Source organism: Coregonus clupeaformis, unplaced genomic scaffold (genome assembly GCF_020615455.1).
Source record: "Coregonus clupeaformis isolate EN_2021a unplaced genomic scaffold, ASM2061545v1 scaf2112, whole genome shotgun sequence".
NCBI lineage: Eukaryota > Metazoa > Chordata > Actinopteri > Salmoniformes > Salmonidae > Coregonus > Coregonus clupeaformis.
The window spans coordinates 9,013-29,727 of record NW_025535566.1 but is presented as its reverse complement, the minus strand read 5'-3'; the positions used below and the strand labels follow the sequence as shown (position 1 = coordinate 29,727).

The window sequence follows — 20,715 nt, the reverse complement described above, 5'->3', positions numbered from 1 at the left end:
GTCCTGGTTATAAAGGGAAGGAGTCCAGCAGGTGGGGGTTGGCTTAGAGAGTTTATAAGAGAGCTGTCCACATCATGTTATTCTACAGAGCTTCAGTAATACTGGAATACTACCACACACTGTTCTGGTCTGGTCTAATCTGGTCTAGTCTGGTCTGGTCTGGGGATAAACAGCTCACATCTCAGCTTCACAGTCAGGTAGAGTATCTACAGATAAACCTGCTGTAATCACTGGATATTAGGGATCAATATTCAATATTATTTGATTGATATTAGATTTATTTACAGAGGAACATGTTTTATATTGTGAAACCATCATCCACTGGATATCTGCATGCCAAATGGAATGTGAACATGAACTAGTCTGAAAATAATGACTGTGTAAATAATATGACAGTATAACATCACATCAACTTCAGATAATATATTGATTCTGCATGTAACTGATGGCGGGTTATTCTGTGCCGAACTGTAGTAACAACTTCCAGTTCAGCCAATCACATAATGATGGTGTTTTATCTGCTTTTGCCCAGAGAGACTATTCTCTAATAATCACCACTTGGGTCTGAGGGCTGGACTACAAAGACACAGACTAATCATCTACAGAACCAGGTCCAATCTCATCTATTCATCAACTATGACATGCTAACCAGTTCAGCATCTATCATGTTTTTACTGTGTTCTGCACCTGTTGTCACTGAGAGGTGACACTGGTTCCAGATCCTCACATGTAGGCTTGTCTATGTCAGACATAGTGGAGGGGTTGAATGAATTATGTTGTTGTTGTTGATTATGTTGTTGTTGTTGTTGTTGTTGTTTGTGAGGATGACAATGATGATTATGATGATATTGTTGTTGTTGATGTTGATGTTGATGATGATGATGATGATGATGATGATATTGATGATGATGATGATGGTGATGATGATGATGTTGTTATTGTTGTTGTTGATGATGATGATGATGATGATGTTGTTGTTGTTGTTGTAGTTTTCCTGAGGAAGATAATGATGAGGAGGGTTCTAGCCCTGCTGTCTCTGCTCTCTCTATGTGTCTCTCAGAAGTGGAAGCAGGTGACATCAGAGTGGGATAGAGGTAAGGTAGACCAGACACAGTCACTAGTATGTAATATATTTCCTGTATGTGTAGAGTCTCTTTGATAGTGGTAAGGTAGACCAGATACAGTCACTAGTATGTAATCTACTTCCTGTATGTGTAGAGTCTCTTTGATACAGGTAAGGCAGACCAGACACAGTCACTAGTATGTAATCTACGTCCTGTAAACATTTACATTTACATCATTTACAGTGGGGGAAAAAAGTATTTAGTCAGCCACCAATTGTGCAAGTTCTCCCACTTAAAAAGATGAGAGAGGCCTGTAATTTTCATCATAGGTACACGTCAACTATGACAGACAAAATGAGAAAAAGAAATCCAGAAAATCACATTGTAGGATTTTTAATGAATTTATTTGCAAATTATGGTGGAAAATAAGTATTTGGTCACCTACAAACAAGCAAGATTTCTGGCTCTCACAGACCTGTAACTTCTTCTTTAAGAGGCTCCTCTGTCCTCCACTCGTTACCTGTATTAATGGCACCTGTTTGAACTTGTTATCAGTATAAAAGACACCTGTCCTCAAACAGTCACACTCCAATCTCCACTATGGCCAAGACCAAAGAGCTGTCAAAGGACACCAGAAACAAAATTGTAGACCTGCACCAGGCTGGGAAGACTGAATCTAGGTAAGCAGCTTGGTTTGAAGAAATCAACTGTGGGAGCAATTATTAGGAAATGGAAGACATACAAGACCACTGATAATCTCCCTCGATCTGGGGCTCCACGCAAGATCTCACCCCGTGGGGTCAAAATGATCACAAGAACAGTGAGCAAAAATCTCAGAACCACACGGGGGGACCTAGTGAATGACCTGCAGAGAGCTGGGACCAAAGTAACAAAGCCTACCATCAGTAACACACTACGCCGCCAGGGACTCAAATCCTGCAGTGCCAGACGTGTCCCCCCTGCTTAAGCCAGTACATGTCCAGGCCCGTCTGAAGTTTGCTAGAGTGTATTTGGATGATCCAGAAGAGGATTGGGAGAATGTCATATGGTCAGATGAAACCAAAATATAACTTTTTGGTAAAAACTCAACTCGTCGTGTTTGGAGGACAAAGAATGCTGAGTTGCATCCAAAGATCACCATACCTACTGTGAAGCATGGGGGTGGAAACATCATGCGTTGGGGCTGTTTTTCTGCAAAGTGTAATGAATACTCGGACAGAGTGGTAAGATCCAATCGCAGAATTGCGATGCTTTATTAGAGTACAGACAAGGGAATAGCTTAATCGTAGTCGGGCGGGCTGTGGTCAAAACCGGGCCAGGCAGAGACAGGCAGAGGTACCAAGGGAGCGGGCGTAGTCGTAGTCGAAGGCACAGGCACAGGGTCAGAGTACGGTAATCACTGGGATAAACAAGCAGAGGATTAAGCAATACGGGGAGTCAAACAACAAGGCACAGGTCGGATACACGGGTAATCAAAAACAACAAACTCTCTCTCTCTCTCGGAACAAAACGCTTAGCAAGTCACAATGGAACAATACCTCGCACCGACTGAACTTCTGAGCACACCTTATATCCTACACTAATTACTGACAGGTGTGCTCAGAACTCAGGTGAACCAGATCGAGTCTGATGACTCCCCCTCTCTGTAGATCGGGGAAGTGTCAGACTCTGTCTCGACCCAGCCAACCCCCGATCCCTTACACAAAGGGACCAGGACGACTGATCCGTGTAAAGGAAAGAATGAATGGGGCCATGTATCGTGAGATTTTGAGTGAAAACCTCCTTCCATCAGCAAGGGCATTGAAGATGAAACGTGGCTGGGTCTTTCAGCATGACAATGATCCCAAAGCGAAGGAGTGGCTTCGTAAGAAGCATTTCAAGGTCCTGGAGTGGCCTAGCCAGTCTCCAGATCTCAACCCCATAGAAAATCTTTGGAGGGAGTTGAAAGTCTGTGTTGCCCAGCGACAGCCCCAAAACATCACTGCTCTAGAGGAGATCTGCATGGAGGAATGGGCCAAAATACCAGCAACAGTGTGTGAAAACCTTGTGAAGACTTACAGAAAACATTTGACCTGTGTCATTGCCAACAAAGGGTATATAACAAAGTATTGAGAAACTTTTGTTATTGACCAAATACTTATTTTCCACCATAATTTGCAAATAAATTCATTAAAAATCCTACAATGTGATTTTCTGGATTTGTTTTCTCATTTTGTCTGTCATAGTTGACGTGTACCTATGATGAAAATTACAGGCCTCTCTCATCTTTTTAAGTGGGAGAACTTGCACAATTGGTGGCTGACTAAATACTTTTTTTCCCCACTGTAGCAGACGCTGTTATCCAGAGCGACTTACAAATTGGTGCATTCAACTTATGTTAGCCAGAGGGACAACCACCTTTTTTATTTTATTTATTTATTATAATTATTATATATATTTGTAATTTTTTTATGTGGGGTGGGCGGAGAAGGATTACTTTATACCATTCCAGGTATTCCTTAAAGAGGTAGGGTTTCAAGTGTCTCCGGAAGGTGATCAGTGACTCCGCTGTCCTGGCGTCGTGGGGGAGCTTGTTCCACCATTGGGGTGCCAGAGCAGCGAATAGCTTTGACTGGGCTGAACGGGAAAAGTGCTTCCGTAGAGGTAGGGGAGCTAGCAGGCCAGAGGTGGATGAACATAGTGCCCTCGTTTGGGTGTAGGGTCTGATCAGAGCCTGAAGATAAGGAGGTGCCATTCCCCTCACAGCTCCGTAGGCAAGCACCATGGTCTTGTAGTAGATGCGAGCCTCAACTGGAAGCCATTGGAGTGTGCGGAGGAGCGGGGTGACATGAGAGAACTTGGGAAGGTTGAACACCAGACGGGCTGCAGCGTTATGGATAAGTTATAGGGGTTTAATGGCACAGGCAGGGAACCCAGCCAACAGCGAGTTGCAGTAATCCAGACGGGAGATGACAAGTGCCTGGATTAAGACCTGTGCCGCTTTCTGTGTAAGGTAGGGTCGTACTCTGCGAACGTTGTAGAGCATGAACCTGCAGGATCGGGTCACCGCTTTGATGTTAGCGGAGAATGACAGGGTGTTGTCCAGGGTCACGCCAAGGTTCTTTGCACTCTGGGAGGAGGACACAATGGAGTTGTCAACCGTGATGGCGAGATCATGGAGCGGGCAGTCCTTCCCCGGGAGGAAGAGCAGCTCCGTCTTGCCGAGGTTCAGCTTGAGGTGGTGATCCGATATCCACACTGATATGTCTGCCAGACATGCAGAGATGCGATTCGCCACCTGGTTATCAGAAGGGGGAAAGGAGAAAACGAATTGTGTGTCGTCTGCGTAGCAATGATAGGAGAGACCATGTGAGGATATGACAGAGCCAAGTGACTTGGTGTATAGAGAGAATAGGAGAGGGCCTAGAACTGAGCCCTGGGGGACACCAGTGGTGAGAGCTCGTGGTGCGGAGACAGATTCTCGCCATGCCACCTGGTAGGAGCGACCTGTCAGGTAGGACGCAATCCAAGAGTGAGCAGCGCCGGAGATGCCCAACTCAGAGAGGGTGGAGAGGAGGATCTGATGGTTCACAGTATCAAAGGCAGCGGACAGGTCTAGAAGGATAAGAGCAGAGGAGAGAGAGTTAGCTTTAGCTGTGCAGAGAGCCTCCGTGACACAGAGAAGAGCAGTCTCAGTTGAATGACCAGCCTTGAAACCTGACTGGTTTGGATCAAGAAGGTCATTCTGAGAGAGATAGCAGGAGAGTTGGCTAGAGACGGCACGCTCAAGAGTTTTGGAGAGAAAACAAAGAAGGGATACTGGTCTGTAGTTGTTGACATCAGAGGGATCGAGTGTAGGTTTTTTGAGAAGGGGTGCAACTCTCGCTCTCTTGAAGATGGAAGGGACATAGCCAGCGGTCAAGGATGAGTTGATGAGCGAGGTGAGGTAAGGGAGAAGGTCTCCGGAAATGGTCTGGAGAAGAGAGGAGGGGATAGGGTCAAGCGGGCAGGTTGTTGGGCAGCCGGCCGTCACAAGTCGCAAGATTTCATCTGGAGAGAGAGGGGAGAAAGAAGTCAAAGCATAGGGTAGGGCAGTGTGAGCAGGACCAGCGGTGTCGTTTGACTTAATAAATGAGGATCGGATGTCATCAACCTTCTTTTCAAAATGGTTGACGAGGTCATCCACAGAGAGGGAGGAGGGAGGGGGAGGAGGAGGATTTAGCAGGGAGGAGAAGGTGGCAAAGAGCTTCCTAGGGTTAGAGGCAGAGGCTTGAAATTTAGAGTGGTTGAAAGTGGCTTTAGCAGCGGAAACAGAGGAAGAGAATGTAGAGAGGAGGGAGTGAAACGATGACAGTTCCGCAGGGAGTCTAGTTTTCCTCCATTTCCGCTCGGCTGCCCGGAGCCCTTTTCTGTGAGCTCGCAATGAGTCGTCAAGCCACGGAGCAGGAGGGGAGGACCGAGCCGGCCGGGAGGATAGGGGACATAGACAGTCAAAAGATGCAGAAAGGGAGGAGAGGAGGGTTGAGGAGGCAGAATCAGGAGATCGGAGGGAGAAGGATTTAGCAGAGGGAAGAGATGATAGTATGGAAGAGGAGAGAGTACCGGGAGAGAATGGGCGAGGGTTGCGACGGCACGTTACCATCTGAGTAGGGGCAGAGTGAGTAGTGTTGGAGGAGAGCGAGAGAGAAAAGGATACAAAGTAGTGGTCGGAGACTTGGAGGGGAGTTGCAGTGAGATTAGTAGAAGAACAACATCTAGTAAAGATGAGGTCAAGCGTATTGCCTGCCTTGTGAGTAGGGGGGGACGGTGAGAGGGTGAGGTCAAAAGAGGAAAGGAGTCTCTTTGATAGAGGTAAGGTAGACCAGACACAGTCACTAGTATGTAATCTACATACTGTATGTGTAGAGTCTCTTTAATAGAGGTACGGCAGACCAGACACAGTCACTAGTATGTAATCTACTTACTGTATGTGTAGAGTCTCTTTGATAGAGGTACGGCAGACCAGACACAGTCACTAGTTTGTAAACTACTTCCTGTATGTGCTTGTAGAGTCCCTTATGCAGCACACTTCAAGCAGTATGTTCTGTATTGTACATGTATTGATAGTGAATTATATTGAATAGAGTTCTAACAGCTTGTTATCTTCAAGACATGAACAGCCAGTGGTATAGTACAGTATAGTCTACCTTCTGTATCTGACTGTTGAATGAACATTCCCATGTCATCTCCAGCAGATAAAAGCCAGACTAAGATCTGCTCCAACCTGACCCAGGTGCTGGACAACTGGAAGTTTGCCATCATGAACCAGGTGAAGGACCTGCTGATCAACGATCACGCCTCCGTCCTTCCAGAATACGTCAGGTAGGTGACATCATCCCACGTGTCAGAAAGAGAGAGAAAAAGAGAGAGAGAGAGAGAGAGAGAGAGAGAGAGAGAGAGAGAGAGAGAGAGAGAGAGAGAGAGAGAGAGAGAGAGACAGAGAGAGAGAGAGAGAGAGAGAGAGAGAGAGAGAGAGAGAGAGAGAGAGAGAGAGATATTGTAGTCAACAACAAACTATACATACCTCGGCCTAAACATCAGCGCCACAGGTAACTTCCACAAAGCTGTGAACGATCTGAGAGAGACAAGGCAAGAAGGGCCTTCTATGCCATCAAAAGGAACATAAAATTCGACATACCAATTAGGATCTGGCAAAAAATACTTGAATCAGTTATAGAACCCATTGCCCTTCATGGTTGTGTGGTCTGGGGTCTGCTCACCAACTAGTACAACGAAAAACACCAAATAATGCATGCAGAGCAGAATTAGGCCGATACCCGCTAATTATCAAAATCCAGAAAAGAGCCGTTAAATTCTACAACCACCTAAAAGTAAGCGATTCCCAAACCTTCCATAACAAAGCCATCACCTACAGAGAGCTGAACCTGGAGAAGAGTCCCCTAAGCAAACTGGTCCTGGGGCTCTGTTCACAAACAAAAACAGACCCCACAGAGACCCAGGACAGCAGCACAATTAGACCCAACCAAATCATGAGAAAACAAAAAGAGAATTACTTGACACAATGGAAAGAATTAACAAAAAAACAGAGCAAACTAGAATGCAATTTGGCCTTAAACAGAGAGTACACAGCGGCAGAATACCTGACCACTGTGACTGGCCCAAACTTAAGGAAAGCTTTGACTATGTACAGAATCAGTGAGCATAGCCTTGCTATTGAGAAAGGCTGCCAAAGGCAGACCTGGCTCTCAGGAGAAGACAGGCTATGTGCACACTGCCCACAAAAGGAGGTGGAAACTGAGCTGCACTTCCTAACCTCCTGCCAAATGTATGACCATATTAGAGACACATATTTCCCTCAGATTACAAAGATCCACAAAGAATTCGAAAACAAACCCAATTTTGATAAACTCCCATATCTATTGGGTGAAACACCACAGTGTGTCATCACAGCAGCAATATTTGTGACCTGTCGCCACAAGAAAAGGGCAACCAGTGAAGAACAAACACCATTGTAAATACAATACACCCATATTTATGTTAATTTGTTTTCCCTTTAGTACTTTAACTATTTGCACATAATATGATATTTGAAGGATTACTTTTATACCATTCCGGGTATTCCTTAAAGAGGTAGGGTTTAAAGTGTCTCTGGAAGAGAGTTGCCTTTTATTGTCCCCAACACAAGGTGCACCTGTGTAATGATCATTCTGTTTAATCAGCTTGTTGATATGCCACTCTTGTCAGGTGGATGGATTATCATGGCAAAGGAGAAATGCTCACTAACACGGGTGTAAACAAATTTGTGCACAACATTTGCGGGAAAAAAACGTTTTTGTCCATATCTTTTATTTCAGCTCATGAAACAGGGGACCAACAGTTTACATGTTGTGGTTGTATTTTTATTCAGTGTATATGGACAGAGAGGACCTGATCCTAGATCAGCACTCCACTCTGGACAGTGAACTAAGATTTCTGGCTGAGACATCAAAGACGACTAGCTAGCAGCCATCCAACCAGTCCTGGAGAGACTCAGTGTTCCTACTCTGAGCCCTACAGGCAGCCAATAACACATCACGTGTACCAGCATGTTTGCTGTAAGCGTTCACTCTCCAATAACAGGCCTGGATAGGCTGCAGTGCACGCACAGTAACATAGCTTGACATTAAGCCAGACATGTTTTCTCATTGATGAAGAATGTAATTGATGTTTAATGATGCTCTAGTTTTCCATGTCTTCTGTCCTTATGTTTCCTACAAATTACACAATGAGACGTTTTCCATCATATTTTATTTTAATATATTCTAGCCTCTTAGCAGCGTGGCCCATTAGATTGTAATAGGGATTTCACAATGTGTAAAGTGGTGTGTAGACTACGTATTGTCATAATTTAGTGCACTAACATTTCAATTGCATTTCTAGTTGAAAACATATTGGGGTGGTTTCCCGGACACAGATTAAGCCTAAATCTGGACTGAAAAGCTTTTTAAATGGAGATTCTCCATTGATCTTGCTTTTTTTATTGCAGGACTGTTTCCGGGAAACAGGCCCATAGTCGTTCGACTGACCCCTACATGACAGTGGCCTGATCTAGTTAATTCCCTCTCTGTTGCTCTTCTCCTGTGTAGATCTGCTGGGCCTCTGCCTCTGTAACCGGCACCACTGTACTGCTAACAGTATATCTTCCTTCACTGTCTCTGTTCCCTTACTGACCTCTGTAACCGGCACAACTGTACTGCTAACAGTATAGCTTCCTTCACTGTCTCTGTTCCTACCACTGCTAGAACTAGTGATCCTCTGCTTACTATCCAGCTGCACCACCACCACCTACCCACTGGGCACAGACGTCAGTTCAACGTCTAGTTTTGATTTACATTTGGTTGAGTTGTCAACTAACGTGAAATCAACAAAAAATGTCACCATGTCATTGGATTTAGGTAAAAAGTTGGATGAAGAAATATGTAATTCCCTTGCGTTAGTGACGTTTTTCTAATCCAATCCGTTTTCCACGTTGATTCAACGTCATCACATAGATTCTTTGGGTTGAAATGACGTGGAAACCACTTTGATTCAACCAGTTTTTGCCCAGTTGGTAGCAATTCAGTGACACGACTTCTCTATTTCTCTCTCTCTCTCTCTCTCTCTCTCTCTCTCTCTCTCTCTCTCTCTCTCTCTCTCTCTCTCTCTCTCTCCCTCTGCAGGATTCAGCCCCTGTCTGAGGCTCTGGGGGACCTCTACAAGCAGTTCAACTCTCTGAAGGATGAGCTGAGAAGGCTCAGCTCCAAGTTCGATAGGGTGGAGGGCTTCGTAGACGACCTGCAGGCTGGGAAACTCCCCCGGCCCCCTGTGTGGACTCCTCAATGCCCCATACGGAGGGTCACTCGCTGGCCTCCGCTGAGGATGCCACTGAGGGCACCGTTAAGGGGAGAGGTGAGGGCACCACCAAGGGCACAGATGAGGGTACAGATGAGGAATCCAGAGCGGGGAAACGGTACGGGTTCAGGGTCCACGGGGTCTAGAGGAAGGAGGGTCCCTAAGCCTTAATCAGATGATTGACAGGTGTACTGTACAACGATAAACCATAAACTGTCATCTAGTGTGGATGATCGCCAATGTTTAATAGTTATGAATAGTTTATCATTATAGTTATCATTATATCTATCATCCTTGGTGTGGACAGCCCTTCAGGACTGATATAGTCTCAACTACATCATCACTCCTCTCTGAACCAGATCAACATGAACTGATGATCTCAGAACTGATGAGAGCTTTGTACTGACGACAGAGCTACTGTACACTAACTATCAATAACATGATCATTTGTGATTGATTTGATATTGATGGTGTGTGTTGATGATGTGTGATGGGCATAATGTATTCTAGAAATGTTCTAATCATTGGATTCATCATCTCATATTATAATAAGTGTTTCCATACACAATATTTTTACGTATAATATCTGTAAATACTGCAAATACAGAGTAAGATACTACAGGACTACTTTACAAATATACTGTTGAAATAAAACTCTTTCTCCCTGCTGGCAAGTATACACATGCACTATCCATGCCTCAATTGTCTCAAGGCTTGAAAATCCTTCTTTAACCTGTCTCCTCCCCTTCATCTACACTGATTGAAGTGGATCTAACAGGTGACATCAATAAGGGATCATAGCTTTAACCTGGATTCACCTGGTCAGTCTATGGCATGTAAAGAGCATATGTTCCTAATGATTTGTCCACTCAGTATATTCTGTTGAAATACAGCCCTTTGAGGCACAACGTGGCAGCATATTACAATATGATTCTCTCTTCTCTTTCCACCTGCTGGCAAAGATATTAATGACTAAAATGTTATTGTACATCTTAGCAAGATGCAAGTTTATAACACTATTGAATATTATAACTATAAACTATGAATATATTGAATATATCATGCTATTGTACTGTTGTTTTAATTCATCATACAGAGAAATATGATAGTACAAGAAAATTGTTTATGGATGATTATTAAACAGGTACTTTTAAAATTATCTTAAAATACAATCATATCACACTAATGAAAGGTTCTCAATAATGTGAAGTTATAATATAAAGTAAACCTCTGGTCCATCTCTGGTTATTCATTAACATTACAGTAAACCTGCCCTACATCCTGGATAGTTGATCAACAATTTCTGGATCTGGACAAAAGTCAGAGAGCAGGCTGCTCTATTTGAGTTCAGTTAAATTCCCCGTCATTTCGTGCTGCTAACACTGATGCTCATCAACATGCTCAAATACAAACACTTGTTCTTTAGAATGCTCTTTATTGAATATCCACAATACAGCAAAGCTATAACAATTCCTCTATTATAAATCTGCAAAGCAACCAATTTCAAATATACAGTCTACTTATCAAATAGCCTATGATATCAGTATTAGTAGCTATTTCTCTCTTTTATGGAACAGAATGTATATATGCAGATAAACCTTCTAATTCATTAACAATAACTTGAAAAGCTATGTAGAATATCACATTGACATTACAGTGGTTCTCAAACTAGTAAGTGCTGCATTCAGACTTTTTGATGCCTTTCTCAGCGAACTTGGAGCCCGCGGTGACTTTACATGAGAACACTTTGTCCTGGTTCCATTCTGACGTGTCAACGGTCAGACAGCTGCTGAGTCGGAACGTCTTGTCGGCTTGCGGCACGGGGCCACTCGTAGCGATGCCGCTGGTGACCGGATTCCCTCCCGCTGTCCAGCTCACATCAGCGTAGCCCATGGCCATCTGACTGGCCAAACACACCAGGGTGACTTTGCTGGACTTCAACTCACCACTGGACGGAGGGATGATGGTCAAGACTGGAGGAGGGAGGGTAGAGCCTGGACCAATGGAATGAGCAGAAGAAACATTACACAAAATCATTAAATATGTTAGTAGAATGAAACAGGGTTGTGTGCATCATACTGTAGAATAAAAAATTCAACATTTTCTCAAAGACTACAATCAATTATATTTTGGCCTCATAAATTAAAAGGCACTAAAACCATGTAATTCTATTGTTACATGTTGCACATTATGTCTGTTTGTAGCTTGCCTTATTTTGAAACTTTCTAAGAAACTCCCAATGTGTGACTTTGCGGAGGTAAAGCAGATTTCTGTGCAAGTGAGTAATGAGTTTAGATCTCTTACTTTAAACATAATCAAGTAGTCAGATGTGCTTAAAATCAAATGTATATCCTCCTACTTATTCAACCAGCAAACATAATTACCAACTGTAATATAGTAGCCTACAATGTAATTAATCATGTAGCAACATTGTCTGTAACTAACATATACATGGTTTTATCATTATTTAATATAACGTGGGACCAACATTTTAAAGGTTGATGATACAACTTTATGTATCCTTCACATTCAATTCTACCTCTGACTAAATAAATTATTATTGTATGAGACATTATAAATGAGTAGAGTTGTCAAGTGACAGGAGTAGCCTACATGGTCAAATAGTGCAATACATTTTTTAAGTTTAAATGAGAAATCAACAACTACAGATATACTGTAGTTATGAAGTTGTCACATTGTGTCCATGACCCTTGATAATCAGTACACAAAGTAGGTTATTTACATTAAAAATGATGAAGTAAGAATATCATGTTACATACTTTATCTCTATAAACTATGATGTATTACAAAAAAACCTTGAAAACAAAAATATAAGGTTAAAATAAAGGGTACTCACCACTGATAATGAGCTTGGTTCCTGGTCCGAATAGCACAGTGATTCAGTTTGTGTACACGGCCGTACAAAAACCTCCACACTCTCCCTACTGAGAGGACAGGAACTGAAACATCCCATTTAGACAGAGCTTCACTCTCACTACTGAGAGGACAGGAACTGAAACATCCCATTCAGATACAGCTTCACTCTCCCTACTGAGAGGACAGGAACTGAAACATCCCATTTAGACAGAGCTTCACTCTCCCTACTGAGAGGACAGGAACTGAAACATCCCATTCAGATACAGCTTCACTCTCCCTACTGAGAGGACAGGAACTGAAACATCCCATTTAGACAGAGCTTCACTCTCCCTACTGAGAGGACTGGAACTGAAACATCCCATTCAGATACATCTTCACTCTCTCTTCAAACATCTCAGGCTTTTCTAGAGTTTCTCTCTATGAAGTAACAGTATATAGTATAGCATCATATTCTGCTGTTGGTGTCTGGTCCTTTTGAATCCATGAGTTAAAGCACTATCTATATGATATTGTATTGACTTGATGATGATGATGGTGATGATGGATGATGAGTATGATGATGATGATGATGTTGTTGTTGTTGTTGTTGATGATGATATAATGATGATGATGGTGGTGGTGATGATGATGATGATGATGATGATGATGGTGGTGGTGGTGATGATGGTGGTGATGATGATGATGTTGATATAATGATGATTATGATGGTGGTGATGATGATGATGATGATGGTGATATAATGATGATGATGATGGTGGTGGTGGTGGTGGTGATGATGATGATGGTGATATAATGATGATGATGATGGTGATATAATGATGATGATGATAGTGATGATGATGATGATGATGATGATGATGATGATGATGATGATGATGATGATGATGGTGATATAATGATGATTATGATGGTGGTGATGATGATGATGGTGATATAATGATGATGATGGTGGTGGTGGTGGTGGTGGTGATGATGATGGTGATATAATGATGATGATGATGGTGATATAATGATGATGATGATAGTGATGATGATGGTGATGATGATGATGACATAATGGTGATGATCACACCAAGAGAGCCAACATCAGTTTCCTTTCAGACAGTCTTCTTATGCTCTTTTTGACATGTAGAGATGGAAGGTTCTTCCATTTCCAGATCTCCCATTGTGTCATATATTTATTGTTATAATGATCCCTGATCAACTTCAACTGCTGTTTCTTAGAGTTCACCCCTCTGCCACGCATAATGCAGAAGTGAGTGTATTTGGTGAGGAGGTTTTTGTCATGGTGTATATCACTGTGATACGTGCTCTTTAACAGAGCTGTCCCATGTGTTACAGTAATACACTGCTGAGTCCTCCTCCTCCACATTATTGATTATAAACTGATAATCCTTATCAGATGTGGCTTTAGATGTGAAACGATCAGAGGAGAAACCAGATCCATATTGATCAGGAGAGGCATGAGTATGGTAAAACCTTAACACATACTGAGGAGCTCCTCCTGGAACCTGTTCATACCAGATTACATAATTTCCTTCCCCTTTGGTAATGTCACAGTGAAAAGTGGCAGTCCCCTTTGTACTGACAGTCAGTACTGAAGGTGTCTGTATCACCGCTTTCTGGCAAATGACATCTGTGGGAATTAAACACACAATTTAAATCATTTTATCATACATGAATGTACAACTTCTATTGAATTCTTTAGATTCAGATTGAACATGCATTAAATTCCTTACATGTTAGAGCAGTGATGAGAGTGCAGAGTGTCCCCAACATGTTGTCAGTGAGTGGTGTGAACGGCCCTTACTGTCCAGCTGAGAGATGAGCAGGGTTGGAGTGTGAGGAGAGGAGAGGCTGCAGGACTCACCTATAAGGAGACATACAGAGAGGACCAGAGGGAGGGGCCTCTACAGTTAACCTACCACCAATCCAGGGAGGACCAGATGGAGGGGCCTCTGCAGGTAACCAATCACCAGCTACTTTTATTGTTGATTTACATATCTGGGGGTTCACAGACTTCCACAGTTACAATAATAATATTATTATTATAATGAACAAAAATACAAATACAACATGCAACAATTTAAAAGATTTTACTGAGTTACAGTTCATATAAAGAAATCAGTCAATTGAAATAAATTAGGCCCTAATCTACGAATTCCACATGACTGGGCAAAGGTGCAGCCTTGGGTGGGCGTTGGAGGGCATAGGCCCATCCACTTGACAGCCAGGCCCACCCACTGGTGACCCAGCCCCAGCCAATCAGAATGAGTTTTTCCCCAGCCCCCCACCTCAGAGCAGGTCTAGAACGATGAGTTACTCAGTCCCCCCCTCAGATCAGGTCTAGAACGATGAGTTACTCAGTCCCCCCCTCAGATCAGGTCTAGAACGATGAGTTACTCAGTCCCCCCCTCAGATCAGGTCTAGAACGATGAGTTACTCAGTCCCCCCCTCAGAGCCGGTCTAGAAGAATGAGTTACTCAGTCCCCCCTCAGTGCAGGTCTATTAAGTGCCTGTGGAAGCCTTTATAGTGTACTCCTTTTGACCAGAGCCCATTTGTCCTTTCAAGTGCCCTTGTTAAAAGTAGTGCACTATAAAGGGAATAAAGAGCCATTTGGGCTCTGGTCAGCTGCAACCTCAGTTTCAGTTCACTTCTCCGGGCACCTGCAGATCTCCCCTCCTCTCCCCTCCTCCTCCCCACCCCTCCCACACAGTTCTGAGAGGAGATAAAATAACCTCTTCATTTACATGAAGCTATAAATAAGGAGATGAGGAGGGGGGGGGGAGGAGGGGAGGGGAATCAGGTGTGTCCTGGGGGAGAAAGAAAGAGAGCAACACATCACTGCCTGTAACTCAGTGTCAGAGCTAGAACACGTCCCTGGTGAATGACTCTGATAACTAGAGATAGTAGACATGAAACCATCATGTTTTACTGGGGTGGGATGTAAGGATGGCCCAGCGAGACTAGGTGGGACTGAAACCAGTGGTCTGACTAGCACCAACTGGGCCTGCTGTAGAGGTAGCTTAGTGGTTAAGAGCGTTGTGCCAGTAACCGAAAGGTCGCTGGTTCTAATCTCCGAGCCGACTAGGTGAAAAATCTGTCGATGTGCTCTTGAGCAAGGCACTTAACCCTAATTGCTCCTGTAAGTCGCTCTGGATAAGAGCGTCTGCTAAATAACTAAAATGTAAAATGTAAAAATGTATCCTCTGTCATTAGTGGTGGTCTTCCTCTGGTGGACTTTGACAGAACTGCAGCCTTTATTCTGATCACTGATGCACAATGTAATAATAATAATAATAATATGCCATTTAGCAGACGCTTTTATCCAAAGCGACTTACAGTCATGCGTGCATACATTTTTGTGTATGGGTGGTCCCGGGGATCGAACCCACTACCTTGGCGTTACAAGCGCCGTGCTCTACCAGCTGAGCTATGTAAAACATAACATGACACTGAGTGTACAAAACATTAAGAACACCTTCCTAATATTGAGTTGAATCTTACAAGGTCATAGTTCTTATTCATACTGAAAATGATACTGAGTCCAACATCTAATGTTAAAAATAGAGAACAGTTTAAACCATTTACTAATTGCAGCCAGAGGCGCAACTTGTCCCCCCCACATTCTGAAATTGCATTATTGTCCGCCCAGTTTTATCATTGCAATGTGATACAAAAAGCCGGGAGAGTTGAGCATAGTTCAGTGTGTATGTGTTGCGCTCTTTCACCGAGTTATAAAAGCAAGCAGAGCAGAAACTGGCTACTATTGAGTTGACTGATGTAGCTGGCAAGGTAACTGCTGTCAACTGAACAGAAAAAACTAAACTAGTGTTTATTCGCAGTGCTGAGCTGGTATTGTAACCGACATGTTTCATCCCCTCTCCACTGAAGTGAATGAATAAGCTAAGCTAGCTAGTAGCTACCATAGCCAGGTCAGTTCTAGCCGTCAGATAGCGATATGAGGTGGCTATTATTACAATCAAACAGCTGTTTTTTGTATGAAATGTTTTGTAGCCTTTGTTTTGTCTCGTTTCAGAAGTAAATGAACTTGGCTAACTTTCGCCAGGTGATGTACGGTTAGAGAAAGAGCTGGCCAAAAGTTGGCTAACATTAGCTATTATTTTTGCCTCAATCACACTAGACCTGAATCAAACGATGAAACCATCGGCCAAACGATTGAAGATTGATATTCTGACGTTTTTTTCAGTGCAACGTGAGTTGTATTAGTCAGTATGGCAATATTAAGTTATTGATCTGTCAGTTTCCCAAGCTAATTCCCTACTTTTCAGACTGACACAGTAACAAACAACTCTAACATTACATACTTCACTGTCATGGTGCACAGTAGAGGTCTGCACGGGACCGATTTCTTCATCCCGCTCCTGCCCGCATACTGCTCCCTCCCGCACCTACTGGCGTTCGTCTGACTCCCACATGCTACCGCAAGAACTGGTCCCAAACCCAACCACATTCCTGCAATGTTATTTTAGGTGTATGTGATGCAGCTCACTTGCCAGCCATGGTCCGAGCAATTTTGCACCCTATAAGCAATATCAAATGCGCAAAAATAACTTAAGAAATAGGTTACCAGAGATTCTCACATGGCCCGTACATTGTATTACTGGGCTATATCAGTCAATATGCTAGATGTAGTTTCAAGAGAGCAGAGTTGGATAGACTTGCACTTTCTCTTGAGCTATTTGTATAGCCTACCTTTTAGGAGTGGGAAGATTTTCAGACCGAGAAATATGGGTGATCAATATTTATACCGCAGGAGGCTGCTCAGGGGAGAACAGCTCATAATAATGGCCAGAATGGAGCAAATGGAATGGTATCAAACAACTGGAAACCATGTGTTTGATGTATTTGATACCATTCCACTTATTCCGCTCCAGTCATTACCACGAGCACGTCCTCCCCAATTAAGGTGCCACCAACCTCCTGTGATTTATACGTATTTCTAGGCAATGTAGTAAACTATAGTCTAATCATAGGCCTATTAGGAAATACATTTCATTGGAAAGATAACTGCTCCCTGCTTCTCTGCCCATGCATAGGCTATAGCCTACAATATTTAATTGAGACCACACGCGCACCTGATCTCGTAGGTATGGCTACTGAACTGGAAGCAGCAAGAATGATGACAGCAACACTTGCTACGTTTTACATCTTTTAGGAGGATGATTTGCAGGCAAAGAAATGGGCAATCAATACTTTGAAAATAAAAAGACGCAATGCTCGCTCACCATAGTAGCCTAACCTATGGTCACCATGGTAACTTAACCTATGGTCACCATCAGTGGCAACCTGTCAGCCTCACCTGTTTTGAGCCCCACATGTTTAGCAAAAAATAAAATAAAATGAAAAATAAAATACAACATTTTGCCTGTTTTGCATGTTATTTGGCGTTAATATTAATACGTGTCACATATCAGTTTGCAAACAATGTGAAATATATATATATCATTGAGTTAATAAAGTCGCATACAAACATGGTCTCTTTTTTGTTTTCTTGAGTAAGGCAGCTCCAAAATACAGGTGTTTCAGCCTAGCTCAGTGCTTTCTGTGATGGTGGGGCAAGCCAGCAGAAAATATAGCGCGTTGAGCCGTGATTGGCTCAGTGTTTTGTCACTCATGGGGACATTACATCACCACCAAGTCTAAGGGTAGAACTAGAAAATTCTAGCCCCTTGGGTGCTGCCATAGAGTTACATTAGAAGTGCCCATCCAAGAAGGATCATGGTCATTGGCCACAGATAAAATGACATCAAATCACATTATATCTACAGTAGCTTTGATTGGACTGATCATGTCAACATCATACTTTCAGAATCTTAGCTAGCAGTCATTAATCAAGTTGACAATCTACTGGCAAATCCTTTTTAATCCTTGTCATATGAAGAGAAATAATGAAGAGAAATTATGGATAAAACGTATCGGTGCTCATCAGCCATTGGACATAAACATTACACAACAAGTTGGAAATCGCAAATTCAACAACGAGTGGTTTGGAAGGAATCAATGTCTAACTGCAAGCATTGCAAAGCAATTATTAGCTTGCTGTTCAGTGGAGGGGCTGTGTGGTACCAAGTCTAAGATTAAGGGTCTCTTTTCCTAGTTTAAAATTATAAACATTCAACATTGGCCATGCTGTCAATGAAGCATGATTTGTGCCACGTACAAAACAACTGTTAACTCGGAGCTGCAAAATCTGACTTTAGTGAGTTCAAGACAACTGGGAACTTGGGAAAAACGAACTACGACTGGGAAAATACATTTTGAACTTTCATCCAACTCGCCTCTTTCTAGAGCTACGACCTGCTGATTTTGTACGTTTGCCCACTGACAAAAGAATGATCAGTCTATAATTTTAATGGTAGGTTTATTTGAACAGTGAGAGACAGAATAACAACAAAAAAAATGTTATGAATTTATTTGCATTTTAATGAGGGAAATAAGTATTTGACCCCTCTGCAAAACATGACTTAGTACTTGGTGGCAAAACACTTGTTGGCAATCACAGAGGTCAGACGTTTCTTGTAGTTGGCCACCAGGTTTGCACACATCTCAGGAGGGATTTTGTCCCACTCCTCTTTGCAGATCTTCTCCAAGTCATTAAGGTTTCGAGCCTGACGTTTGGCAACTCAAACCTTCAGCTCCCTCCACAGATTTTCTATGGGATTAAGGTCTAGAGACTGGCCAGGCCACTCCAGGACCTTAATGTGCTTCTTCTTGAGCCACTCCTTTGTTGCCTTGGCCGTGTGTTTTGGGTCATTGTCATGCTGGAATACCCATCCACGACCCATTTTCAATGCCCTGGCTGAGGGAAGGAGGTTCTCACCTAAGATTTTACGGTACATGGCCCCATCCATCATCCCTTTGATGCGGTGAAGTTGTCCTGTCCCCTTAGCAGAAAAATACCCCCAAAGCATAATGTTTCCACCTTCATGTTAGACGGTGGGGATGGTGTTCTTGGGGTCATAGGCAGCATTCCTCCTCCTCCAAACATGGCGAGTTGAGTTGATGCCAAAGAGCTCCATTTTGATCTCATCTGACCACAACACTTTCACCCAGTTCTCCTCTGAATCATTCAGATGTTCATTGGCAAACTTCAGACGGGCCTGTATATGTGCTTTCTTGAGCAGGGGGACCTTGCGGGGTAGTGTGTTACCAATTGTTTTCATGGTGACTATGGTCCTAGCTGCCTTGAGATCATTGACAAGATCCTCTCGTGTAGTTCTGGGCTGATTCCTCACCATTCTCATGATCATTGCAACTCCACGAGGTGAGATCTTGCATGGAGCCCCAGGCCGAGGGAGATTTACAGTTATTTTTGTGTTTCTTCCATTTGTGAATAATCGCACCAACTGTTGTCACCTTCTCTCCAAGCTGCTTGGCGATGGTCTTGTAGCCCATTACAGTCTTGTCTAGGTCTACAATCCTGTCCCTGACATCCTTGGAGAGGTCTTTGGTCTTGGCCATGGTGGAGAGTTTGGAATCTGATTGATTGCTTCTGTGGACAGGTGTCTTTTATACAGGTAACAAGCTGAGATTAGGAGCACTCCCTTTAAGAGTGTGCTCCTAATCTCAGCTCGTTACCTGTATAAAAGACACCTGGGAGCCAGAAATCTTTCTGATTGAGAGGGGGTCAAATACTTATTTCCCTCATTAAAATGCAAATCATTTATAACATTTTTGACAGATGTTTTTGTTGTTATTCTGTCTCTCACTGTTCAAATAAACCTACCATTAAAATTATAGACTGATCATTTCTTTGTCAGTGGGCAAACGTACAAAATCAGCAGGGGATCAAATACTTTTTTCCCTCACTATATACTATATGGGGGATTGGAAATTATGCAGACAATTACATTAATGGAAGCTACAATCTATCCACAATATTAAAGCTGTTCTTCCACAGTGTGTTCAGTATGGAGTAAAGGAGTTGTAACTGTCTGGCATGTACTGAGCTGTTCCTCCACAGTGTGTTCAGTATGGAGTAATGGAGTTGTAACTGTCTGGCATGTACTGAGCTGTTCCTCACAGTGTGTTCAGTATGGAGTAATGGAGTTGTTTATGTCCTCCTCTGAAGGAGCACTAAGCTGCACAGTGCACACACACACTGCATGGCTTCTGGAGTCAGACTGGTTTCATGCTGAGAGGTGATAAGCTGTTTAACATGTTCATATACAGTTGCTATAACAACACCACCAGTCAGCTGTTTAACATGTTCATATACAGTTGATATAACAACACCACCAGTCAGCTGTTTAACATGTTCATATACAGTTGCTATTACAACACCACCCGTCTGCTGTTTACTATGTTCATATACAGTTGCTATAACAACACACACCAAAGTCAGCTGTTTAACATGTTTGTATACCATTGCTATAACAACACACCAAAGTCAGCCATTGG

The 20,715-nt window shown here is 42.9% G+C and overlaps 1 protein-coding gene across 1 annotated transcript; it reads right to left on the bottom strand.

The window, feature by feature from the left end:
• Positions 1–10,876: 10,876 nt before the first annotated feature.
• On the bottom strand, positions 10,877–14,069 carry LOC121561662 (immunoglobulin lambda-1 light chain-like). Its single transcript, XM_045219166.1, has 4 exons — positions 14,030–14,069; positions 13,597–13,926; positions 12,271–12,303; positions 10,877–11,407 (listed from the first exon to the last, which is right to left on the bottom strand). Exons 1-4 carry the CDS (start codon positions 14,067–14,069, stop codon positions 11,082–11,084), a joined length of 729 nt encoding a protein of 242 aa, XP_045075101.1. The 3' UTR covers positions 10,877–11,081.
• Positions 14,070–20,715: the final 6,646 nt, after the last annotated feature.